At 45.1% G+C, this 26,146-nt stretch overlaps 1 protein-coding gene across 15 annotated transcripts in view; it reads right to left on the reverse strand.

Moving 5' to 3' along the window:
- Window positions 1–644: 644 nt before the first annotated feature.
- DOCK7 (dedicator of cytokinesis 7) overlaps window positions 645–26,146 on the reverse strand; it is a 100,948-nt gene continuing 75,446 nt past the window's right edge. For 5 of the 15 annotated variants that reach the window (XM_051624489.1, XM_051624486.1, XM_051624485.1 and 2 more), the window contains 21 exons: window positions 25,824–25,978; window positions 24,762–24,944; window positions 24,136–24,271; window positions 23,772–23,868; window positions 23,322–23,339; window positions 21,308–21,404; window positions 20,525–20,659; window positions 19,681–19,833; window positions 17,893–18,051; window positions 17,528–17,628; window positions 16,391–16,583; window positions 15,465–15,608; window positions 14,746–14,877; window positions 13,720–13,734; window positions 8,523–8,648; window positions 6,700–6,789; window positions 6,176–6,412; window positions 4,981–5,124; window positions 4,027–4,133; window positions 2,811–2,978; window positions 645–1,172 (listed from right to left, as the gene is read on the reverse strand). In XM_051624489.1, coding sequence (XP_051480449.1) covers window positions 1,130–1,172; window positions 2,811–2,978; window positions 4,027–4,133; window positions 4,981–5,124; window positions 6,176–6,412; window positions 6,700–6,789; window positions 8,523–8,648; window positions 13,720–13,734; window positions 14,746–14,877; window positions 15,465–15,608; window positions 16,391–16,583; window positions 17,528–17,628; window positions 17,893–18,051; window positions 19,681–19,833; window positions 20,525–20,659; window positions 21,308–21,404; window positions 23,322–23,339; window positions 23,772–23,868; window positions 24,136–24,271; window positions 24,762–24,944; window positions 25,824–25,978 — 2,633 coding nt within the window. In that variant the 3' untranslated portion in view covers window positions 645–1,129. Of the gene's footprint in view, window positions 1,173–2,810; window positions 2,979–4,026; window positions 4,134–4,980; window positions 5,125–6,175; window positions 6,413–6,699; window positions 6,790–8,522; window positions 8,658–9,330; window positions 12,201–13,719; window positions 13,735–14,745; window positions 14,878–15,464; window positions 15,609–16,390; window positions 16,584–17,527; window positions 17,629–17,892; window positions 18,052–19,680; window positions 19,834–20,524; window positions 20,660–21,307; window positions 21,405–23,321; window positions 23,340–23,771; window positions 23,869–24,135; window positions 24,272–24,761; window positions 24,945–25,823; window positions 25,979–26,146 lie in introns of those variants that run through there. The other 10 variants (XM_051624492.1, XM_051624487.1, XM_051624483.1 and 7 more) reach the window with 4 other exon arrangements.

Genomic DNA, 26,146 nt, shown 5'->3' on the forward strand with positions numbered 1-26,146 from the left:
GAATAAGCTTGTGTTTAATCACCTACCACCTCTTCCAAGGGACCTTGTTGAATACAGAGAGAAAAAACGTAACAGACTAGATAAAGGAGTTTAGCACTCAGGTCCAGATCTGTTTCCTTCCAGTCCTGTGTTAGCCATCAAAATAACTGCTGAAAAACAGATGTTTTTCTTTAATATAAATAACAATGAAAAAAAAAAGCTATTTATGTAAGCTTTTGACTTAAACTGTGGTACCATTTGATGTTCTTTATCCCTGTGAAATCAGTTTTTAAATTGAAAAAGGGGCACAAAAAAGCAGTCTGCCTGCAGGGACACTGCTAAGCTGAACTGAAGGTCTGGTAACTGCTGTTTGGACTTCCCAGCTGGTGGGAATGACAAGTGTACACACAGCAGTCGTGCTCCAGCTCTGCTTCACTGGCACTGAAGGAGGTAAAGTGGTAAATTAAGGTGTGCCTCAACTCTTTTGCTGGCTACAGATGGAATTATTTTTCTCTGCAGCAATCTGCATTCAGAGTTACAAAGGAAAAAGGACAAGGATAGTAAAAAAATCACCACTTGGTTAAGAAGTGTCACTGTAAGACTTACCTTTCTCTGAACCTTTTTTCCCCAAGGACGGTGAGCTCTGAAGTCCAATGCACAGGGAATTAAAGTGTAAACATTCACATATTTAATAGTACCATCAAAATAACCATCATCACTACATTAAAAACTTCAAAAATGCATTTGCGTATGGTCCTAATATAAATTAAATATATGAACTAAAAGTAAATAAATTTAACATTAGGTAATGCTATAAATAAAGGTAAATGAGCTTAGTGTACCTTTGAGTCATAAAAATGCCTTAAAAAACAGGGAAGTTTACAGCTTATCACCAATACTCTGGATAGCACTGCCATGATTTCTTTTCAAACATTGAGAAGTCTACATTTGACAATTCAGAATGATTTTTGGCCACTGAACACTTTGATGGAGGAAGAGGTGTGTGGGATGTCCAGGATGAAGTCCAAGTTTTATTTCACAATAAAACTTCTTTGATTCCCAGCGCTGATAACAAGGCTCTTTCTTTTCAAAACCTTAATTTTAAGTGCTTTTTTGTTTGTTTGTTTTTAATTTTGGTTTTTTAACTTGTTTAGATATCCATTTTGCGAAGGCTCATCCTGCTGAAGGAGTCTCTGAGGGAGAGAAAATACAATGATGAGCTCATATTTTCCACAATGCAATAAGAAGCCTTGTCAGATGAATGATTCTGTACTTGATTTCCAGTATTTTCTACAGCTGGCTACTACAAACAATAAGTCCACCAAAATTAACTCAGTATTTTTCAAATGAATTGGTTCTGGGTCTGTATCTGGGATCATTGAACTGCCCAGAGTTTGCTGACATGAGAGCTGACAGAAGTTTAATTCCTGTGCGTGCAGAGCATCTTGGAATCATAGACTGGTTTGGGTTGGAAGGGACCTTAAAGATCATCTAGTTCCAACCCCCCTGCATGGGCAGGGACACCTCCCACCAGCCCAGGTTGCTCCAAGCCCCATCCAACCTGCCCTTCAACACTGCCAGGGATGGGGCAGCCACAGCTTCTCTGGGCAGCCTAGGCCAGGGTCTCACCCCCCCTCACACTAAAGAGTTTCTTCCTAATGTCTAACCTAAATCTTCCCTCTTCCAGTTTAAAACCACTACCCACTGTCCTCTCTCTACAAGCCCTTGTAACAAGCCCCTCCCCAGCTTTCCTGTAGGAAGGTGCTCTAAGGTCTCCTTGGAGCCTTCTCTTCTCCAGGCTGAACAGCCCCAACTTTCTCAGCACAAACCATCTGCACTACATCTTATTTAAGCCTTTAAATAAATCTCTAAGTGGGATTTGTCTGGGATACCTGTACTAGACTCCCTGCACTGGCTGAATTTCACAAGATTAGAAAATAATTACCCTGACTAAAGTGCTTTTGAGCACCCACCCAGGCAGGGAAGAAGCACTGGAACTTCCACCACCCCCAGCTAGTGAAAATCAACTCCAGCAGAGACACATGGTGAGGAGTCTGGGGAGAGCTTTAAACATCATGAACCTGGGTAATGAGGCAAAGCCACCTCCCCTGCAGCATTCAGCAGGCAGAAAAATACATCAAAACCAGCTATGGAACCATCTCTGAGCACAGCTGTGAACACTCACTGCCTCCTTCTCCTCACTCTTTTTATAATGTCATTTTGCAGAGTCTCTCTTTTCACAACATTTTTTTATGTTCCCCATTTCTATTTATCTCTGAACAACACTTACATGAGGAGATGTTCCAAACCAGGGCTGTTTTGTCCTAAACCAATAGCATGGACACAAAGCCCACATTCACACAAACCTCCTAAAGAATCTGTTGTTAAAAGCATGTTCCCAGTGGGGCTCCCATGTTCAGCCTCACTGCAGACAAAGAAAAAGCCCAGACTCCAGCTTAGCAGTCTTCCAGCATGGAAGACACTAACTCTTTTTCCACCCTGCCAGTCCCTGGAGCTCCTCATCCCAGTTTTATTGGGAACAAACAAGTGGCAAAGTCCTGCTATGCTGAGGGTGGTTTTGAATCTAAAAAGAATGGGATGTAGGATGAGAAAAAAAAAACCAACAGATCAGGAACAAACTGCAAACACCACCTACTCTAAGTGATGGGAAGGGGATGTGCTCTGAGTCAGGACAGAGGGGAAGGGGAGGGACTCAGCCAGAGTCATCATTGAAAAACAGGTGTCACGGGCTCAGCAGGAAGATCAGGCACCCCGGTCCCCAGTTTTACACCCTCCTTATCTCTGCTGAAAGAGGAAAATCAAATATCCACCTGTGGCAAGTGGCTGGCAGCACTGCCTTGTACAGCTGTGGGATCTTCCTGTTTATCAGAGGCTGGAGAGCTTCCTTGAGCCGGTGATAATTCCTTTCAAGCTCTCTCTGATACTCCTTCTGGTCTGGCCCAATCAGGCTCTTGTTCTTCCGCAGAGCATCTTCGCATCTAGAGTACAAAACCCGTGAACCTCGGAGACATAAAAAAGGACCTGCTTGCTACAGACTTGTTAATCTAACTGTACAAAAAATTCATTCTGTTCCTTTGGGATGACACATAATATCTTCCTCTGGCTTGTCTTGTGGGTAATAGACTCAGCCAGCTAAACTGCTCCATGTCCATGGGAAAGGAGCAGGTGTCGTATTTCCAATTTCCATTTCACTTCCAGAGTGACAACTCCTTTTTCATTTTAATTTGCTCTCCAGTTTATCCCCTCTGAAGAGAAATGAAAAACTGATCTCTGCACAGCCACTTCCAGTCCAAGAGGACTGAAAGATAGATAGATCTACTGCTCTCCCCAGGAAAGATTAATAAATAGCAGACTATGAGATGTTCATCAGGAACTCTTCCACTTGCAAAGATGTAATTTCAACAAAGAGTATGAAAAGAACTGTATCATAAGTGCTGTTTATTGCATATACACTGATATAGGTCTACTTGCTTGGAACATTTTTATTTCAAATTTTTTTTTATTATTTGTTTTTTTATTCCTTGTTGCTTGTAAACGTGCTGGACTGAGACTGTAGTTTGCATTGCTCAACAGGGAAGCTGAGCAGCCAGCACATTTCTTGAGAGAATTCTGCCAGCACACTCTCAGTGCGTCTGGAGAAATTCACTTCAGAAGGAAATTAAATCTCCTGGCCAGCTCAGCAGTTTCTCCTGACCTTGCCAAGCTGTGAGTTCATCTGTGCCAGCGTGGCCAGTTGTGTTTTCTGAAACAGGAACACTTGCTCACAGCTGAACTATGATCACTAATTCACTCCTGCTAAACAGCAAAGCCAAACGACTTCAGCCATTCGACCTGACTAAAGTCATGGACCTGCAGCACCAGAGAAACAGGGAACCAGCTGAGGAATAAGCTGCATATGGGAATGGGACAGATGGAGTTAGGACATGAATATCCTCTCTGGATACTCCCCGTGTTACTGCACATGCTCCTGTCTGATGTGGCAGCAATAACCACATCTGTCAGGCAGTTGAAGACAACTCTCCGTACCTCTTTGTGAAGTCCTTGAAACAGAGTCGCAGCTTGTTATGATGTCTGAAGAGCTTTGGATCATTGGGTATTTCAGACAAGAAAACCTGTGCAACTTCTAATGGTCCCTTTAGGAGCAGAAGAGCAAAAAGTAAGTTTCTCAGAACCATCTGCCACATCCAATCACTGGAGAAACTTCTTGCACACAGAAACATGCATAAAATGCAACAATTCCTTACAGAATGCATCCATCTTGAAGAATCATAAACCATGACAACTGAATCTCTTTTTTTTCTTTTTTTTTTTTTTTCTTTTTTTTAAACAAAACTCTGCTTTTGGAAAAGAGTATGAGAAAATACACATTCTACATTTGTTTTCTCATATAAGGACTCTTGACTAAGTTTGCTCAACTCAAAACTAAGACAAAGTTTAAACAATGCAGACGGAACCAATGAAGTGCTTGCCAGCACTGCAAACTCAACCCAGAACTTGAAACTCCAGCTGATTATTTTCCAGCTTCTGCATTAGTAGAGCTTTACTCATACTGCCTCAGTTTTTCCTCAGTTTTTCTCCATTCACTAGTTCTTCAAAAACCACTGCAGAACATAATTCTGCTTCCACCCACCAGAGCCTGGCTAACCAAAGGGAAAATAATACAACATTTTTTATTATTTTTAAGGGAGAAGGAGAAACAGGGAGAAACAACTAGGAATGCCAGGAAGGAGCAGGTAACTGGGAAAGGAGAGCTGTCTCTTCCCAGGCACTTTCCAGATCTAATTGTATTTTCAGGACTCTTGCTCAAATGGCAGAGTCACTTAGAGTAGCTGGTCTAGACCCACCAGTGACTTTACACACATCCCACAGATTAAACAGGGCAAAACTCCCAAGTTAATTCAGAAATGAGGCCCAACACTGAGCATCCACTGCACTGACAGGAACTACCCCAGTATCTCCAGATCAGATAGTGATCCTCACCTGATTCACTGTGGTACCTACTGATCCTTGCAGCACCATCTGCAGCATCTTTGGGTCCGCAGGGTCTTGGTGGGTTGCAAAAGCTAATTCCTGTGTTTTCTTCTGCATGTCCTCTATGGCAACTTCAATGGGTGTCAAAATGATCTAAGTAGCCAGAACAGAGGACACTTGTTATGACTGAGACTGCCAACCAGACACAGACTTTCAGAAACACCAAAATCACTTTGGTGGTGAAGGACACCAATAGGACTGAGAGTCTGGACAGAAGGGCTTTAACAACACATCCTGACAGTCTTGGTTTAGAAACATCATGAGCAAGTTCGATTTTTAAATGTGTTTCTACATCTGGGTACTCAAGAGAGATTGCTTTGGAGGAGTCAGACTCATGTCCCTTTGTGGTCACTGCAACCACCTACCCATGGTTACAGCCCTATGTCAGTCCCTAAACACCTGCAGGTTCCCTGCCTTACAGGAAAATGCATTTTTCATAGAAAGAAGAATGCATTTTTATATTGGAAATGTGGTTTTTTTTTTTTTTTTTTTTTTTTTTTTTTTCCCCCTCATAGGAACAGGAAAAAGTTCAATAGAAACAAAAAGTCAAAATCCAGGGGGCTCATGCACGGCCCCTGCAGTGGACAACCCTAGCAGCTCCTGCTGGTGCTGCCTCCTCATGCTCTCTGCTCAATGTCTGCACCTTTACCAGGGAGAGGAAAGGTGACAAGTGACAAGGAGGGTGCATCTGTCTTAATGTGATGGTGTGAGGGGACACGACTGTGCTATCAACCTACACACAGCAGCACATTATGCATGATGGGGAGAGACTTTTCACCAGAGAGGGCAGTGATAGAACAAGGGGTCATTGGGGTCATGGTTTTAAACTGAAAGACGGGAGATTTAGGTTAGACATCAGGAAGAAATTCTTCACCATGAGGGTAGGAAGGTGCTGGAATGGGTTGCCCAGGGAGGCTGTGGCTGCCCCATCCCTGGAAGTGTTCAAGGCCAGGTTGGATGAGGCTTGTGCAGCCTGGTCTGGTGTGGGGTGTCCCTGCTCATGGCAGGAGGGTTGGAACCTGATGATCTTCAAGGTCCCTTCCAACCTTCACCATTCTGTGATTCTACGAGTTTTGGCAACAACCCCTTCCCTCAGTCCTGCCTAATCCTTCCCTTCAAGCACAGGAAGCCCCCAAGGCCTCACCTCCTCTTTGTGGATGACATTGATCCTGGTTTTGATGTAAGGGAAAGCGTGGGACGTGGTGAGGATGGTTTTGCGCTTGAACTGCTCGTGCAGCTCCCCGTGGGCGCGGCCGTCCAGCGTGAAGGGCGTGCAGTACATGAAGCGCCGCAGGTTGTAGTTCTTGTCGAAGTAGGTGATCCTGTCCTTCATCTCATACGTGTCAAAGTAGGGCTCCACGTAGGTGATCTGGATGTAGGCCTGCAGGGAGGAACCCAGGGGTGCACAGTGAGGGCTCCAGAGAAAGGCAAAATGCAGCCAAGGCCTCTGCTTGTCCTCTTGCCTCCTTCCCACCAACCCCTGCAAGGGCAAGGATCAGAACCTTCCCCTTGCTGGGATGGTTTTCCCCAGCTCTCATCCTGAGCAGCCACAAGAAGCTCTGTACATGGACTTCATTGTCTGCTTGGTGAGATTCAGGGCAGGGTCTGTTCCACTGCCTTTGCATGCATTCAGGAGCAGTTCTTCTAAACCAGTACTTGGGCTCTTACCTTGTTAGGATCTAGTTTACATTTGTCCACTGGGTTTGAGTCCTTTATCACTTCAAGCACATCTTCACCAAACCGTTCTCCGTAAAATCCCTACAATCAAGCAAAGCATTGAAAGAAACCATCAGCCTGGAGAAGAGAAGGCTCCAGGGAGAGCACGTAACAGCCTTCCAGTACCTGAAGGGGCTCCAGGAAAGCTGGGGAGGGACTTTTTACAAGGGCTTGTAGTGAGAGGACAAGGGGTAAGGGATTAAAACTGGAAGAGGGGAGATTTAGATTAGACATTAGGAGACACCACACAATCAGTGTGGTGAGACACTGGAACAGCTTGTCCAGGGAAGTTGTGGAAGCCTCATCCCTGGAAGTGCTCAAGGCCAGGTTGGATGAGGCTCTGAGCAACCTGATCTAGTGGGAAATGTCCCTGCCCATGCAGAGGAGTTGGATCTAGATGATCTGTAAGCTCCCCTCCCATCCAAGCCATTCTATGATTGTATGAAATGCAGACACCAGAGATGGGGGTTGGAAGGACAAAGGCATATTCAGGGGAGGTGAAGCACCACGTGCCTCCAACAGTGGCTGTGCTGGGGCTGAATGGGATCTGCTGAACCCAGGAGGATTAAATCAGTCGCATACCAGGGACAACAGGAAAAAACAAGCCTAAGGCCCTGGAAGGCAGGAGAACTCGGGAGCCTTCCAACCACCACACGCTGCCTGGCTCTGAACAAGGCCTTTCAGCTCTCTGTGTGTCTGGGAGCTCAACTGAAAACCAGAGTCAACACGGGACCTGCCTGGAAATCAGGTGCCACATCCCAGTACAGCTTTGCTGGGCCCGCCGAATGGCTGGATTCTGAGCTCAGTTCCATGGGCTTAAACCTCAGACAAGGCCACAGCTTTCAGCAGCTGCATTGTTGTGAGCAACAACGTGATATCAGATCTGTTCTAGCAAATAGATCAGGGCCAGGTCTGCCCTCTGGCCCTACAAACAAGAAACCCGGGACAGCCCAGAGCCACGCTGCTCTTCTGTCCCACTGGGGATGGCTTTATCCACCCAGTGCTTACTGGGAATGGTCTCTGACCCCTGCTGTCCCCCAGACTGTGCTAAGGCATTATCTGGACACAGGTTAGCTGGCACACAACCAGGTCAGACTAACCATGACATGGTAGAGATGATTGCTGGGTGGAACCTGGAGCTGCATCCAAGCCCCAGTTAGATTAATCAAAGTTGCCTTTGCTTGTTCGTGGCTGAAACAAACTTCAGACCTGTCATGTCCCACTTGAGAGGCTTTGAAATTCAGCCACCTTAGGCTGTTCAGTCTCTAGGAGACAGGAACATGACATGAAGGCAACAAAATGACAACAAAACCAAATACTTTCTGGAATTCAGATCCTGACAGGCATTCCAACCATTTTTCAAGCCCAGGTCATCCCAGTGACACCAGGCAGCTGAAGAGAAACACAAACACAGCACAATGTGCCACAAACTCCTGCATGATCATAGCAGGCCACCAGGGGAAGACCAGGGAAAACCTGTGGGACTCCTCTCCCTGCATTCCTCCCACCTTCTGCAGAGGTGACACCACCAAGAGGACAGAAGACATCAGGTTCTGGGTCACTGCACAGGGCTCTGCAAACTCTTTAAGCCAAGCGAGTGTTTCTGCAAGCTCAGCCTTGCTGCAGGCTCCAAGAGACACAGCACTGGTTCTACCCAAGGATTTCCATTCCCACCACTTCCTCTAATTTGGCAACACAGCTCCTAAATACCCGATGCACAATAACTAAACTGCAACTCACAGACGGGGTTTGAGGTCCAGCCACAATTATCTCACCTCCAGCCTATGGGAAATTTCAGCTAACTTGGTTATGGCAGGTTCCTTGTAAACAAACTCTTGCTCATCCAGGTCTCCAAATTTAGTTCCATAAAAACCAACCCGGAAGTAGGTGCCAAACATCCTCTTTCCATCCTAGGTTTGGAGAAACAAAAGGTTATTTCAGTGTGGAGACGTGCACACCCTTGAGCATGGCTGCAGGCAGGCTCCTGAAGTTATGCAAAATAAGAAAGAAATTAAAAAACAAGGAATAAAAAAAAAAACAGAAAGAAAGAAGGGAAAGAAAAACACACCTGGAACTCAGCAAGAATGCATTTAGCATCAAACACCACAATGGAATTATAAATCAACATGAAATTATATGGTTCAGTTACGACCATTAGCCCAACCCTGCAATGACTTTTCCCACCCCGCAAGGAGTCCAGGGAGGGTTGGATGTCTCTGAGGAGCAGTCAAAGGCAAGTCTCTTCATTTGGGTAATTATTTCAGGCTCTTCAAGAGCTCTGCAGTTCCCTTAGCCTGGTCTGTAGCCTGTAGGCACAGGGAAGCCCAGCTGGTGAGAGCCTGCAGCACACAGGGAGGATGCTGCACACAGACACCCCTGAAAATTACCCACATAATCCACTCTCAAGTAATTGCAGGCTTGGGCTGAAGTCAATGTCCAGTTCACTCACACACACACACACGACTGCTTTTTAAATAGCATGTTGCCTGGAAGGTGTTAAGTTCTCTTCTAGTAACTAATGTCTAGTACAGAGGGCCAAAGTCACTCCTGGTGAAAGCAGATGCAATCCAGTCTATCATGTACCTGTTTCTATTTCAGCCAGTGGTGAATTTGGCCCAGAAATGCAATAGAAGTAGAGAAACAAGAAAGATTTTTGCTGGGAAAGTAACAAAGGAGATCTGGTTAAGAGAAAGAGAGAGAGAAGAAAAATGCTTTAAAAAGAAATCACACCTTTGGTTTTGTTAAAAAAAACTCAGGCTGCATGCACAAACCAGAAATGCCTTTCAGCAAGAAACTCTAAAATGTTCACCTTTACTCTCATGAGAAAGTGTGACGTAGTTTATAAGGCTCAGTGTTTCTGAATCTGGGCTAGTGTTTGGTTTCAACCAGCACCTACAGATGTCCTGGCTGCTGTGTAGTTATTTTTCAGTGTTTTGCTGTAGTAAACCTGATCTCTTGTGGTGATGGTCACCACGACCTATGGAAGGCAAAGGGATAAATAACCCAAACTAAAAGTAAAAAAACCTTTTGGGTAAACTCCAGAGAGTGGAAAGAGCACTGTCATGGCAAGCTACCACTTTCTCCTGGCCTGGAGGGAACTGGGGCATCCCATTGGAGCTGCCCAGGCATGGCTCAGCTTCAGAGGCACAGCCAGGATGCAGCGTTGCCTCCTTGGCTGCTGCTCACCCCAAGCGCCTTCAGGGGGGCAAAGCTCCCCAGTGCCCAGCTCTGGACTGGATGTGAAGCCTGAAGTGGCCAGCAGCAGCCTTGCTGAATACATGCAGGCCACATCTCAGCTTTGCTGTGGGACATGGACAGATACAAAAACTCATCAGCTCTGCTCTGGCAAGAGCGTAGTCACATTCTCCAACTTAAGAAAACATGGAGTCCCACCACACTGCTCATCTGTGGCACAGGCAGCTCCTTGGAGTCCTGCTCTGGCCCATCTCTCCAAGCATCCAACCTTCAGAGAGGAGCTTTTATCCAGCTCCACCCGCCAGCTCAGACAACAGGGTTTTGTCACACCACAGCCATCCCAGGGTGTGACCCCAGCTGCAAAGCTATTACTGGTTTCCTGGAAGTACCATCTGGCAACATCTGGTCTCCCCATCTTTCTTCTGTGTCCATCCCTTTGGACCCATACAGGAATGAGCAGCCTAATAAACCCTTAATTTACTCATGACCACCTTTTCAAAGCCACCACTTTGGATTATATCACCCATGCTGAAGTCCCTCAATACCCAGCATTTCCAGCTTCCTGTGCTCATGTTTTAAAACTTAATCTCAATGTTACAAGCAGAAGACTGTGATTCCAGGGCTCCTTTCTCTAAGCACTTCCCAAGGTAGCATCACATCTGCCCAAGGGGAACAGCCATATGAAACATCTCCCTAAACCTTACACAGGGCCTGGGCATACTCCACGTGGAAGATGGTGGGACCCTGCCTCAACCCACTGGCACAGAGCAGGTCCCTGAGATGGAGGAGCTCTTCTAATTCAAGTCTTGGCAAGTGACTTTCAGGGTATGAAGCATCTGCAGAACCTGGTCCCTACAAGGTATCTGCCACATGGACATCTGCCCAGACAGCTATTTGTTGCAGGCAACATTAATTTAGGTTGCTGTAAGAGTGAGGAGAAAATGCTGTCTGTTGATCAGCATCAACTAACAAGTTCTGGTGGGTTTTGCTAGATGTATAAAACAAGAATAATGGGGCACTGGGAAGCCCCAGGAGTGGTAGAAGCGGGAAAGCCTGGTGAGATTCAGAGCCCCCAACTTAGGTACTTGCTTCATCATGGAGACCAGCTGCACTGGCTGTTCCTCATAAATCCAACTGCTGAAACTCATCTATCTTAAGGATCCTCACATTCAGCAACCACCAGGCTCCCTGAGATCAGGACAACTCAATTGCTTGCCTGGCATTAAGAATAGGGAGTGGCTCTGTATGAGGCTCCTTGAATTGAAATTTAGACAATACCAAAGTCTACCTAATCAGAGTACTGAGAACAAATAAAAAAACACTTAAAAATACTCCATGGTCTTGTTTCTGAAAAGAGCTAAAAATGCAGATATGAGGGAGAAATTATTAAAAGCATTTTATCTCCTATTATTTTATGAAAAATAATAGGTCTTTGGGAGGAGAAGAGAATGAAGGTGAACACTGAATAGCCATTACAGAACTGGCAGAGCAGATAACAGCCATCATGATTTATGAAGGTTCATGATTTGTTATTATGCATGGTAAACACCTCTCAAAATTGCTGGGAATAAAGTTTTAGAGTTATCTCTTGCACACACACAAAAAGCTTTGCCAACAACATTGCAAAAATCAGACATGAGAGCAACTCTGCTTTCCTCACCAAGACCAACACAGCAGCAGGTGCCTGAAGGCCAAAGTACATAGGAATAAAAGTAACTCCTTGTGCAGAATGCAAAGCCCAACCATCTTTATCAAACTGAGCAATGTTATTTTTTTGCTCAGTTTTAACCCCTGGTCCTTTGCAGTGTTGCCAACTATTACAAGTCTTCCAATACTGATTTTTTTGAAAGTAGCAGCTCCTGGAGTCCTGCTATTCCATGGCAACCTCATCCTGCTTACTTCAAAAAGCATTTTTAAATTCTCATGGCATAGCATGAAAAAGATTTTTCCTAACAGCTTCCTTAACTGAGAGTAAACAAAAATAATTAATTTGACATTTATTTAATGAAGAAACATACAGGCCAAAAAACCCACCACTTGGAATGTTTAAGCAGGTCTCAGAGATGTGTTGGTGCCAGACTCAGGATACTTCAGAGCTTGCAGCTGGCAACACTGCTTTCCTTGGGACATGAGGGGGGGTCCTGCTGTTGGCATAGCTCTTTGGTAAAATGGAATTGGGGTTTCCACAGTGTAAAACAAAAAACAAAAAGGGAGGGGGGGAAGAAAGGGAGGGGGAAAAAAATTTCCACAAGTAGGAACTTACCACAACAGACAATAGTAAGAGTGGGGAGGAGGGTCAGCAACCAGGGCGACAGAGGAGAAAACAGAAAGTATTTAATTAGGGAAATTCCAAAAAACAAACAAGCAGCAAATTGGCAGCAAATAAATTTTAAAATAAAAAAGGGTGAGCATCAATTAAGGTATTTAAAATAAGGGAAAAGGGCAAAACATGCAACAAATTTGAAAGCTACAAAGCACAAGGGTCAGGAAAAGTGTGGCAATGAAGGAGCACGATGACAGACGAGAACAGAAACCATGGGTGTCTTTTACCATGCAGTAAAACATGACTGAGTGATGTTAGAACCATAACCAATGACAGGATTTTCTTCAGGGGTCGATTTAGGGGCAGACTATTCCAAATAGATGCTCACAGGCCTTTGTGTTTGTTGGCTTTTTAACACAGATCGTTTGCACTCCTACCACATGTGCTCTGTGCTGCCTCATCCGCCAGGACTTTTCACAGAACAAGCAAACCATTCACAGGGCCAGCCCTCCAGTGTCTGGGGTGACTTTTAAGATACTGAATTTTATTTCCTGCTAGGCTGGAATGAAAACTGACATTAAGACATCATCAGCCCAAATTCTTTGTGGCACACAATGCGAAAGAACTTGGTGTCTGGCCCCAGTTTGGGAAGTGTGGGGTTAAATGCTCTCCTGTGGTGGAAAGATGGAGTGAGATGGCCCACACTGAGCTGCCTGATTCACAGAAAAGCAGAGGTTAACTGGACAGCTGAAGACTAAGCAGGTAATGTCACATCATACTCCCAAAACATTTAAAATGTCTTCTGAGACTTCTCAAGGCTCATATACCCATTTTGTCTACTGGTCCAGGGCCTCAGTTACCCAACGCTCTGTGCTGTGTGTGACTGTGGATGAAGCCAACTGCTTTGCCTCTTTTTAATCCACACGTGTGGTTCTCATGGTGTATGTTGTAGAAATGTGAGCCAACAGCCTCTACACAAATGAAAGCAGCAAAACTGACTCCAGTTAACACAACCGATCTATTTTACTGCCAGATGAACAGCTACATAAAAAATTGATTGTTCTTAAATGGACAGAATGAAGCAGCCTATTCTCTGAGATATGTTCTGCACAGGCAGTAAACCAGGTTTGTGGTTCAGTACCTCTGAGCATTATTGCTTAAATCGACCCCTGTGGGTGGGGTGAAAATATGGTATGAAGGGATGATATTCCATGTCAATGCTGATGGAAAGAATAAACAAATTATAAAAACAAACTAGTGATGATACAGTGGCTCATTCACCAAAGAACCTCATTAGTGGAACACGTCAGCATCCATGCACTACCTACAGCTTCTTATGAAGAATTTCCTACTAGAACCACAATCAGTTTATTGGTATTTCTTTGGTTAATGAATTGTTTTAACAGCAGACAGCAACAGAAATACCCACAACTAGCACATGTGGGCAAGCATTGGCGTGAGTCATCTGAAAAAATCTATTAGTGTTCTTTACTAACTAAGATGGAGTTACCTACCTCCCAGCCAGTACTCTGTGTAATAAAAAGTAAAAATCGCATGTCACAGAAACCAAAAAAAAAAGTTTCACAGGCCAAAACATGACCATCAATGTAAGGTATCACAAACCTGAAGTGGTTTCAAGGATTGTATGTCATCATGCATCCAAACCAGTCTTCTCTGGCCCAGAATGTCACTCAATGATTGACCCCTACTGGGTAATTTAACCTCAGGAATCTGGCAAGGCCAGAACAGGGAGGAAACCACCAAACCCTCAGCTGGGTCCTATGGAATCGATGCACTTACCAACACCTCCAGAGGAGCTGATGGCAGCATAAGGGTGACCACACCAGGGAACAGATGATGTACCCAGCAGCCCATGACCAGAAAGCTGGTTGGGGGGCTCAGAGTAGCACTGGCATGTACTGGAGGAGGCTCTGCAGAGTGCCTGCCTCCCCTGACAGAAAGGCAGCAGCACCCAGCTGGCCTCTCCGAGGAGGTAACACGTGCTCTTAAGAGCTGCCAAGTGCTCTTTTCTTCTGCTTAGCTGAGGTTGGCTGAGCTTTGTGAGGGTTGGTAACTTCTCACGTCTCTTGTCAAATGCTCAGCACCTACACTGGTGGGTTCTGCACCGTCTACATACAGAAAGGCTCCTTCTAGTATTTATCCACCATATGAACAGGCAAATAAATCCCCAACATTTCCCAACGTTACCTACCAGGCTAAAGGCAAAATACAGTAGGTTTTCCCAGCATGCAGAACTCAAGTTAAAATAAGATCTTAAAGGATCATCAACTGACAGAGGATTGGAATTTTTAACTCTTGGATATTTCTGAAGTTACAATAAAACTCGGTATGTGATGTTATCTCATATTGAATACCCAGAGAGACCTGTTAGTGACCCTTGCATTTACTGTGGATCACCATCCCCCAATTCTTGTGTAATCTGATTTAAGTATTTTTTCCTTAACAGGTAGTTTCTATTTGCACTGAGCAGCTGAAGTTTCTTCACAATTCACATTGCAGCTGAAAATTCAAATCATTACCTGGTGAACAATCTTGCTGAATGCTTCTTGGAGTTTACCATGAATAGTAGACAGCTTCTTGGCATCTCTATTAGCTTCATGAATAGGAATAAGGACTTTGTAAACCTCATTAACTGCTTCATACATGCCAGCCTACAAAAATAAGGTCCATCAGATTTTGCTCTATCACATCAACAGCAAGAATGATACATACTACCAGCATTTACATTATAAACCTGCAAAACTAAAAGGTGGCACTGTGATAAAATCACCACCTTTTCTTAAAATATGCCCATACATCAATGCAATAAAATCCTCAGTCACCTCTGGAATCAAGAGCTTATTGCATTACACATTGCTACTAATAAATGAGATCATTAACAGAATCAAAACTGGGGTATTTTGGGTGGATATATGCACAAGAGCACAACAAATTAAAGAGATCCTAACCAAATCTATGGGAATGAAATCTGGAAGCTAAGGGCACCAGCTCGTTCTATTTAGTGTGTCTTCAAACTAAGTGATTTCTACATCCAACTCTTGGTCCCAGATCCTGTTCTCTGCAGTTTACTCCAGAGGGCAAACTGAGCTGTCTCAAACAACTAAAACCCTCAATGCTTCATGCAAACGAAGTGCTCACAACAGAATTATACAGTCTCATAGAGAAAACATTTTCCTTTATATTGCCCAGCAGAGTAAGATTGCTGAAGAAGATAGGTAATGAAATTGAAGTCTTCTACCATGGAGAAAGATGCTGCAGCCTGTTCCAGCAATCCCACCAGACCAGCTTCTGTAAAATACTTTCCAGAACAGATACCTTCTTCATCTGGTGATACAACATCATCAGAAACTGCTGATTCTTCCAAAACATTAGAAGATATGTTCTAAGGAGATACAATGTAGATAAAATATTTTTACTCAATTTAAATAACATTCAAAACTCCCAACACTTGGAAAGCCAGCTGATTTTCAATCAATTCCTGAAATTTTTAAAGAGGTAACTTTCACATGCAGTTTGTTTAATTCCCTTCTGAACCAGCAGAGTACTTCAGCATATGCTTAAACTAACTGGACTAGAGTACCTGCACATTCCAAACTAAGTATGTGCTTGTTTGCTCTACTCAGTGTTGCCCTGTGTAAGCTAGTAGTCACAGGAACCACTTTCATCAGCTTCACCCACTACAAAATGGTTAGATTGAAGAGGGTAAAACCCAGGAATTAAATGAAGAAATAAAAAGAGATGGATTTATAGATCATAGGATTGTTAAGGTTGGAAAAGACCTCTAAGATCAAGTCCAACTGTTACCCCAACACCACCATGCCAACTAAACCACGTCCTGAAGTGCCACGTCTACAGGTTTTCTGAACACCTCCAGGGATGGTGACTCCACCACTGCCCTGGGCAGCCTGTTCCAATGCTTGACTCCTCTTTCAATAAAGAAATTTTTCCTCATATCCAATATTCACTCAGTATTATGGATGTAAAGACTTTGGGAACCAAGCCAGTCTTCAATCACAATTAAGACTTTCAGAAGTTACTGTGATGCAAGAACAGAGAAGTGCAATGTGAGTAGGTGGGCACAGCAACACCTGGCACATGGAGACACTCGATATCACAGCAGCAGATGACAAAGCCCAAAAATACATCACAGAGGATAATCCCTACCTGAAATGTAACACACCCTACAGGGAGGTATTTTCTGTCTTCCAGCATGCTTAGATACTCAGCCACCAAGGCTGCAGAGTGGACCAGGCACTGGGCTGACTCGGCGTGATTGCTCCTCTCGGAGTGCTTCCCAGCCATGTTCTGCAGCCACGTCAGGCGCAGGTCAGGGGAATTCTGATAGCCCTTTGCAATCCTAATTGAAAAGAAAACCTCTCTGATTAGTACTTCACTTCTTCTGTTTAAATAACAACCGTCCTGAGTGTGAGGGTGTCCAGAGATAAGAAGCTATACATATATTGGATAGTTATCCAGCATTACTTTAAAGATTTCTGAGGCAGTTGGTGGTGGGCAAGCAACTGCAGCTACCCCCAGATGGCAGAAATATTCTATGGGTGACTGCTGAAGCTCTTGACCAAAGCTCATACTTCTCTTGGAGACCAGTAATAAGCCAAAGGTGTGGGATAATCAGAGCAGACAACCAGACCTGCCTGGTTCCTTATGACAAAATCTCTGCCACCTTCTAAGAAGCTTTCAGGACCATTTTTGCAGGCAACATCATAGAATTTGGTAGCTGAGATCTTAACATCTTTTGATTATGGAGACCATTATATGTACAACCAACAAGAAGCCTCTTGTGCAAGCTGGTCCTGGAAGATCCTTCAATTTTCCCTGATGCAAGCAGGGAGAGTTGTCTTTACTCAGGTGGAAGATGAGATTGTTAAGAGACTGCTGGGGAATGGAACCTACTTTTATCCAAGAGAAGCTAAATAAATGCCAAACAAAACCTATCAACACCACACTCAAAACACAATAGACAGGTACATATTGGTCCATGAGCACCAAGACCTGGAACTACTCCAAAAATGAGTCTGTAAGGGCTCAAATATGAAAAAATTTGAGTCCAAAATCAAACAGCATGTAGTTGTGTTTGGTTTAGGTGAAATTAGAATCCTGACAATCAGTTTAAAACAAGAATAAGCTCAAAACAAAGTAATTGCTAATAAAAACCAAGTAATCACAAGAATACAATACCTCATGCTCTAAACAGAGGAAGCACAGTGGTACAGAGCTTTGTTCTAACACCCTGTGGAGTACTGACACCTACTGTCCCTACAGTGCAATGGTGGTAAACTCTACCTGTACATCAGGTCAATCAGCATTTCTGGATCTTCCTGGTGCTCCTTCATTTTAACTGTGTCAGAGAGGATCATATGGAGGTTGAACACTAGATCCTGGACCTGTAAAAAATGCACTGTTGTAATAAACTGGCAATGGGAATCGAGCTGCACATTGCTGTGCTAGGCCCCCAGTTGCTCTGATCCTTTTTGTGTTTGCACCTCATTGCCAGAATTAATCAAGGACCTGGGGTTTCTGTACTTAGGTGATTTAAGACGATTTATCCCCTCCCTCAGGGAATGCATGCAAATTCCAGCTCTAGATGGAGGTTTAAGCACAGCCTGTTAATGAACTACACATTTCTTCTCTTGTGGTATTTCCTTTACCTGATCAGGAAACGTTGTCTCCCTAAGTTCCAGATCTTCTTCAGCGTATGTCAAAATAGTCTTCAGTGAACGTCGCAAAAATTCTTCATTGAAGTTTTGGGATGTTCCCACCAGGGATGAGAGAGACATGGTCACCTGCATTTTCACTCTGGCAAAGTTCTGCAACAGAGATATTGTTATTTCAGCAACCTGGAGATACAGCAACAGTCTGCTGCAACATCAGTGCCCTGATTATTGCACCCTCCTCCTGACAGACACCTGATACAAAAAAGAGAACACAGGTTATGTGAAAAGGACTGTCACTGAGCAGTGGTTACAATAAACCTCTGGTGCTGCTGACTTCATAACCTGATGACAGCATAATTTAGTTCCAGGCTACCCTGCAGAAGTTTCAGTTTTCATAGAACGGTGAAGGTTGGAAGGGACCTTAAAAATCATCAGGTTCCAACCCCCCTACTACGAGCAGGGACACCTCCCACTAGCCCCCATCCAACCTGGCCTTAAACACCTAGGGAGTGAGGTGTTTCTCTCCTTCTCCCTGCTCTCCTCTCAAGCACCCTGAAGAGGTTGATGCTCAACTCTCTCTCATGAACACAGCCTGAATTCTAAACACTTGCTTTTGGTTTGGTTTAGTTTAGTTTAAAAACTGGAGTCACTGGTAACTTGCTGCTCTCGTTCACTAATACCCCAGGCCGTGAACCAGTGGGTCCCTCACTTCTGCTACTTATCCTGGGGGACTGTAGCCAAAGCAGTGTAAACAGAGATGTCTGGAGGAGCACTTTGTAGCACACAGCTACACCTGCAAAATACCAACTTAAGGAGCTAAAGCTGGGAATTTTCTTGACAATTTGAAGTGCACATGGCTGAGTCAAACTAAAATGTAATTAGAGGCAAGTGAGAGCTGGATGAAAACAAAATTCCAGCACTGCTAACTCAATAACACAGCTGAGCCCCAGAAAGGGCTGTGTGGCTGCTTCTGCTCTTGCCTAGAGGTGTGCAAAAGCAAGGCAGAGGAGAGTTCCTCATGGAATTGTCATGATTGGAAGAGACCTCTAAGATAATTGAGTCCAACTGTCATCACAGAAAAACCCCACCGTGCCCACTAGAGCATGTCCTGAAGTGCCACATCTACACATCTTTTGAACACGTGCAGGGCTGGTGACTCCACCACCTCCCTGGGCAGCCTGTGCCAGTGCCTGACTACTCTTTCAGTAAAGGAATTCTTCCTAATGTCTAGTCTAAGCCTCCCCACGCACAACTTCAGGCCATTTCCACTCACTTGGGAGAAGAGGCAAATGCTCCTCGCAGTACAACCTCCTTTCAGGTAGTTGTAGAGGGCAATGAGGTCTCCCCTCAGCCTCCTCTTCTCCAAACTAAACAATCCCAGTTCCCTCAGCCTCTCCTCACAGGACTTTTCTCTAGACCCTCCACCTGCTTGGAAGCTCTCCTCTGGACACGCTCCAGCCCCTCCTGCAGTGAGGGGCCCAGAACTGCACACAGTGCTTAAGGTGCAGCCTCACCAGGGCCCAGCAGAGGGGACAGTCAGTTCCCTACTCCTGCTGGCCATGCTTACTCCTGATGCAGGCCAGGATGCTGCTGGCCTTCTTGGCCACCTGGGCACACTGCTGGCTCATGTTTAGCCAGCTGTCAACCAGCACCAGGAGGTCATTCTCTGCTGGGCAGCTTCCCAGCCCCTCTGCCCCAAGCCTGTGCCGTTGTGATTCTATGATTCTGTCCCCAGCCAGGTGACATGTAACAAAATCTAATCAAGCGCAGCAGGATACTCACGTTCCCAATCTCAAAGTTTTGCCTCATCAGAAGGTAAAGAGAGGCACTTGCATGTGACCGTATGGTGCTGATACTGCTGCTACAGTGTCTCAGGAGCCTCAGGCACAGATCTGCACACTGCTCAGTCTCCTCTTCGAACAGCAGCTCTGGGAACTGTAAAAACAGCACATGAGAAAATCAGTGCTTGGACAGACAGGAACAAGCACTCGGACACAAAGGCCAGGGCAATCCTCAGCAATGAGCAAGCACTGGCATTAGAGGAGTCCAATCCCTGCTGTTTCAAGGGGAATTATGCTAATTTGAATCACTTAACTTTTCCAGCAAGGCAAAAGCAGACTCATTGTCAGCACTGAAAGGCAACTCATTTTACCTACCCCCATAACTTGTCCCACTACACCCTTAGCTTGATTTACACCAGTTCCAAAAACTCAGGCTTAAAACTTTGAGCTTTTCCCAGTACACCTACTGAAACTGGGAAATCTTTTAAACTATTGGCCCAGTAAAACAAATCCATTTTAAGTGAATTTCATAACAGCTTAAATCCCACCTAAGCTTTGTGCTCCCTACTGTCTAGGTGCCTCTGGTTGCCTACACCAGCCAGCAGGAATCCACACCACACGGGCTGCGTGTATGTACCTTTGTCTGCAGCCCTCAAGCCCCAAGTGCATAAATACAGGTACTGACCATGAAAACCAGGCAGGTTTTATCCACCCCCAGACTGTGCTTCCTGAAAATTAATACTGCATGAAATGATAAATGTGACCCCAATACAAAGGGAAAAAAATAGCTCCCCCTCCCCATCAGTGCTGCTCGGGGTACAGGGTAGCATCTGCAGAGAATTCACCTTTGAAACCAAAGCCCTCTGTGTGGCAAAGCAGTGTTGGAGATAAAGTGCACTTTGGTTGCAGGCCATGCTGTGCAGAAGCACCTTCAGCACCCCGCCGAGGATACTCTCTTTGGACTCCGTCACAGAAACCGTCTGCAGTCAAAGGGAAACCAAGAACTGGATGAGCAAAATGAACCTCCTGTGTGTGTGTGAGGAGAGTAACTGCTGAAAAGCTTTTGCCATGGAGAAATTACCCACTTAGCTGGGCCTTCACAACAGTCACATTTCTGGATCAACCCTCAGGTCATGAAAACCTGACCCATGCAGTAATGCTGGGGCAATGATGGTGCTTCCCACCCGATGAGGCTCTGACCTTTTGGGACCTTGTTCTGCCAGAGGGGAAGTCTGTAGCTGGGCTCTAGGGGGGTTACTCAGGTGCAGGCCCTGGGATTCCTGGTCTCCCTGCAGGTCTGGTAAACCTGCTACTGCCTGCTTCCAGCCCAGGCCCAGGTTTCCCTTCTACAGAAAGCAGGGGACTAAACTGCCATGTGTTCACGCTCACCTGCCAGGGAGGAGCAAGGAAATTGCTGGGCTGTGCACACAGACCAAGGAGCCTGGAAGCTCTCCTGCACCATGCAAATTATCTATGGATACAGGAGGCTGACCTGGAACTTAATGACTTCAGGCAGAGCAGGGAAGAACCAGAGAAATCGGTTAGAATGGGGCAGTTTTGTTTAACAGACTGCTGCCTGGCCAGGTGACTGTAATGCATCTACATCTCTATTTTCTTATCATCCTTACCTGTACAACTATCTCTAGTGTATCCAAAATAATCAGATTCGCTTCTGTTGCAAGATTTCCATCAATAAGTGCCTCATGTTCTATCTCTGCCCTTGATCTAATCAGAGAAAAAAAAGGAGTAAAATTACTTTCTGTTGAAGAAGCAGACCTACCTGTTTTCCAGTCAAAGGTATTTTCCCATTAGCAGAAAACCCCCTGTCACAATGCATATATTTATTACTGGACAACACTACAAGGATATTTCAATGCACCCATTAAGAGGACAGGAAGAAAGACTTGGCTTTTTTTACATGTACAAACTTACACAGGATTTACATCCATCATGCTCAGGAGAGATCACACTCTCTCCGACACTTCGTTACTCTCCCAGGAACACAGCAACAGTTTAGAATCAAAGTCCAACTCAAAACTGGTTTAGTAGCAGTATTAGGCATGCAGCAGCACAACCAGGAACAGAACATATGGGTTTATGTTATAGACTATGGACACGAGGTGGTGCTACACGAGTGCATCTGCACTGTTGACCCAGGCAGCTAGACTGGTTGTAGCAGAGAGTGCACACTGTGAAGGTGCAATCTTTGCCTGTTTATGCTGAATTATAGTACAGTTCTTGAAGAATATCTTCCTCTTCAAGAAAAACTACACAATTTTGCTGTTATTTGCCAGGCACTCACTTTCCTGGAAAGGCTTACAAAGTTCACACACCCACTCACTCTAACGGCTTCAGGAATTCAGTGGTAAGCACTTCACTTCAGTGGCACCAGCTGCATTTGGCAAAGACCCAGCAGTGTATTTAAAGAACCCAACTACAACCTGTCCTACCACAGGTGCCATCTCCAACTCATGCCAGGCCAAACTATAGCAGGAGTGTGACCCATGCTAACTGACAAAATCCAAGCAAAATACACACCAAAGGAGACAGCAGGTGACTTGGCTCTGGGAGCTGAATTGCAGCAACCCCCCCTGCCACACTCTGCTTCCTCTGGGAGCTGGGTCATACACTCCTGATCTGCTCATCAGGCTCCAGATTGTGAAGGCTTGGGGCCTGGTCCTATATAAAATAGTACCACCTGTAACTAGCTGTGCACAATTCTTGGTGTGAAAAGCCTTGCTTCGTATGCTCCAGAGGGCCAGACTCTACCTACATATGAAGGACACACTTGAAGAGCCACAGAAGTGGAGTGCAAAGGACCCAGGTCACAATGAGCAAGTATGGGTTAAACAGCAGGTTTGGAAAGCTATCTAGGCAGATTATTTTGTGGGGTGAGATACCATCCTTTGACCATTCAGGTATTCCACAGCTGTTTAACATACATGTGAGGCACTCCTGGGAAGAGGAGAGAGCTCAGACCCAGTGCCAGCAGTGAAATTAATAGCTCTTCGGGCCAAATTTTAAAGTGGTGTAACTCTGTCCACAGCTCTGGAGTTGTGCCATGGTGGATTTTATATCTACCTCACTTCATTAGCACATTGAAACAGGCTGGACATTTGGCCTTCCCAATGCTTCAGTTGTCTGGAGTCTTAGAGAAAAAGCCACTACTTGACAAACGAGATTACATTCTTGTGTTGGACAAAGCAATTAGAAGCTGGGAAGATGCACTTTCTACTCCAGAAAGCGTCAGTGTTTTCAAGGGTAAAATTTGGCCTGATCTCCATCCAGGCTCTGAGGACCCCGTTCCTCAATTCTTCAGAGCTTCACTTGGGCTGAGATTGCTTTCCTAGGATTAGGAACCATTCTTTTTCTGGGAGGAGGGAGACTGCATGTTGCAACTTGAGGAAACAGAAAACGTGCACAGCAAAGCTCAAGCACAACTCCTGAGCCCTCTGGATTGAACCACACCAAGAGAGGGAATTTTAAAGGAAATGGGTGTAATAAGCAGAAAGAGCTCATTCCAATCAGTTGCACGCACACACCGAAAACTTCTGCCAAGCATCACAAATAATGCTGTGATGATTGAGTCTGCAGATGTACAAAATGGCAATTTATAAGAACTGCACACCAATGCTACAGTACCTGGCTGGTTTGTGGCTTCTAAAAGCACAGCACATGTGGAAAAACAACCAAAGTGATGGATTAGGACAGGAAAGGAAAGCGAGCTCTGACAACTCCAGAATGCTCTTATGGAATAAAGGAAATATGACATGAGATATATATGCTATCTATGAAAACTGATAATGGATCCTCTCTCTAAATTACATCTTACTACAGGGTTTTAATGGATTGTATCACTCTCTTTAAATCTCATTTTAAATTCTCAAAAAGCAGGGGACAGGGGAAAAGCAAGGAGTTAAGACAGGGCAGTGATGGACTAAAAGCTATTTCAACACTGCCAGCCCTGCTCCCATGGAGGGCTCAAAGCTGCTCACACCAGAGCCAAGGGGACTGCTGTCTTCAACCTGTGGGGACCCTGCCTTCTGATGGGCACTGTCACACTGTGAATGTAGAAGGATAAGGCGGAGTTACTTGTCAAGCTTTTCTGTGTTTTGGCGCCAGTGAGTCATATCCTTTCTCCATCTCAAATTCTCTTGACTTCCAAATGCACTCCCAGAAGGACTTCTCTCTGCAGGACAACATCAAAACAGCAGCAGTCACAGAATGCTCCCATAAATGAGAGGTGATCAAGTGTAGACAAGAGCAATCAAGTAACAAATAAACTGCCTGTAGGTGGAACCTGGGAAAAGTGTGGAGATTTTGCACACTGCAAACATCTTTTTCTAAGGGCCTCTTTGTCAAAAGGTCTCAATGGGAAGTATCCCCCACCACAGATGGCTGCAAGTAACTGCTGGGGATGGAAAAAGAGGACAGCACAGAAGACTTCCTTACTTACCTAGCTGACCTCTGCTTCTTCGGACCATTTCCTGCCTTGCTCCTATGCTTCCCAAAATAGCTTCTTCAAGCTTTGCTCTCATGTCTTTCGACTTCTTGAATGTCAGACTGTTCATTCTTTCAAATACTTTCTTGCCCTGAAAGTTTCAAATGAGACCATGAGGGAAGATTCTTTCAGTCTAGGGTATTTTCTAAGCATTAACAACTCAAAATATCTTTCCGGTCTAAAGACATACAGCAAGGAAGGAATACAGGTTTAGTTGTTAGCTAGAGAATCAACCTGGACTCCAGCACTGCTACAGAAAAGTCTCTTCTCATTGATAGTAAGCAAAATGACCAAGAGCTATCCCCTTTTCCTGCAGCAGTTCCCACATGAGTGGCAAGCAGCACAAACTGCTTAAGAAGAGAGGCAAGGCCCAGGCACTTGCATGGCTGAAAAGTAAACATGGAAAAAGGCCAGAGGCTGCACAGAGACGTGCTTAGCCCTGGGAGTATGAATACAGGAAATACTTAGGAGAGAGCATTTCGCAGGAAATGCCTTTCTGGAGTCGTGTAAAGGATGGGAGCGTAAAGTTCCTTGGCAAGCCCTAGAAGGAACTTCAGGAGGTTTAAACAATATAGCAGTACCTTGTATTCAAAGCAGGATACACAAAGGTAGAGCAAATCCAGCAGGCGATTGAGCTGCAGCACGGACAGGTCTGTGAACCACTTCTGCAGGACACTTTCGTCCGCGTTCTTCAGCACCCACAGGAGACAGATCAGAAGGCTGCGGCTGGATTCTGTGGAGAAGGTGGAGTGCTGCCTGCCACTCTAAAAGAGACAGGTCCAGGCATTTGTCACATGGTATTTCACATCCAAACACTTCTGTCATCACTAAAAGGATCTGCACCAGCTACCACCCGAGCCTCAATAGCTACCAAGAAGGAACAGAAAGTCAATGGACAATTTTTACTAACAACCAGGAGATACACATTTCCTCCACCCAACAGTCCCACTGACAGTCAAGCTACAGGAGTGAAGTGGCAGTTTGAACCATAATAATCACATGATATGAATGAGTTTCTGTTCAGGCAGCAGATACCCTGCCTGATACCCACTTCCCTCAAGATGCCTTTAATAGCCTCCGGCAGTTTAACAGTTAAGCAGAGGGGCTCCATTCATCATCTCCTGTGTGTATCAGTGTCTCACTGTGAGTGAATGTAAAACCCAATGAAATGGGGCTCTGACACAGAAATGAAGGGAGAAAGAGGGAGATATGGAAGGGCCTACTTGCTACAGGAGTAGCAAGCAGGAATCAGGAGTATGGAAAATGGCCCATTTATGTCTTCAGCTAGGTGGGATTTAGCTGTGATAGGAAATTTTGCTTAGGGCTTAGAGCTCATAGTGACCACAGCACTTCACAGGTTGTTTCAGAAACAGAAAACCTTTATCAAGAAAGAGAACTCTTGCATTTTCTCAGGTATCTTGCTTTTTATCCCTGCTTGGCATTTTCTTACACCCTCTCTGAGACAGGCACAGTGACATGCAAATGTGATTTGCTCCTCCTTGTCTTTCACCCTCTGCCTCCTGGTGTAACACCCAGCTGCAAACCCATCCACTCACTGATCAGCCCCACAGGACCTGCACGCGTAAATATTTGTTTGTTGACACAGACTGAGGGTCAAGGAATAGGGAGAGGTGGCTTTGTACCGATGAGGTGAGCAGAAAACTGCTGGGCCTGGTGAGCTGAGGGACCGATGTCCCTGCGATGGCCATGGCAACTGTCTGGCTTATCATGCTTCCCCCCTCGCTTTCGTAATCATCCACAGCGACGCAGCTCGGCCTCCCACGCTGGTTGTGACTCTCTGCCGAGAAACACATACACCCAGTCAAGGCCCAGATGCAAAGTTTCTCTTTGCTAGTTTCAGTGAACTGCTTGGGAATGCAAACTGAAAATCATCACACTCGTGGGGACTGTTATTTGAGGTCGTGTGAAGCCAAGAGAACAGTTTTCAAATGCAACCTAGGCAGCC

The sequence above is a fragment of the Apus apus genome, chromosome 7 (genome assembly GCF_020740795.1).
Source record: "Apus apus isolate bApuApu2 chromosome 7, bApuApu2.pri.cur, whole genome shotgun sequence".
Taxonomy (NCBI): domain Eukaryota; kingdom Metazoa; phylum Chordata; class Aves; order Apodiformes; family Apodidae; genus Apus; species Apus apus.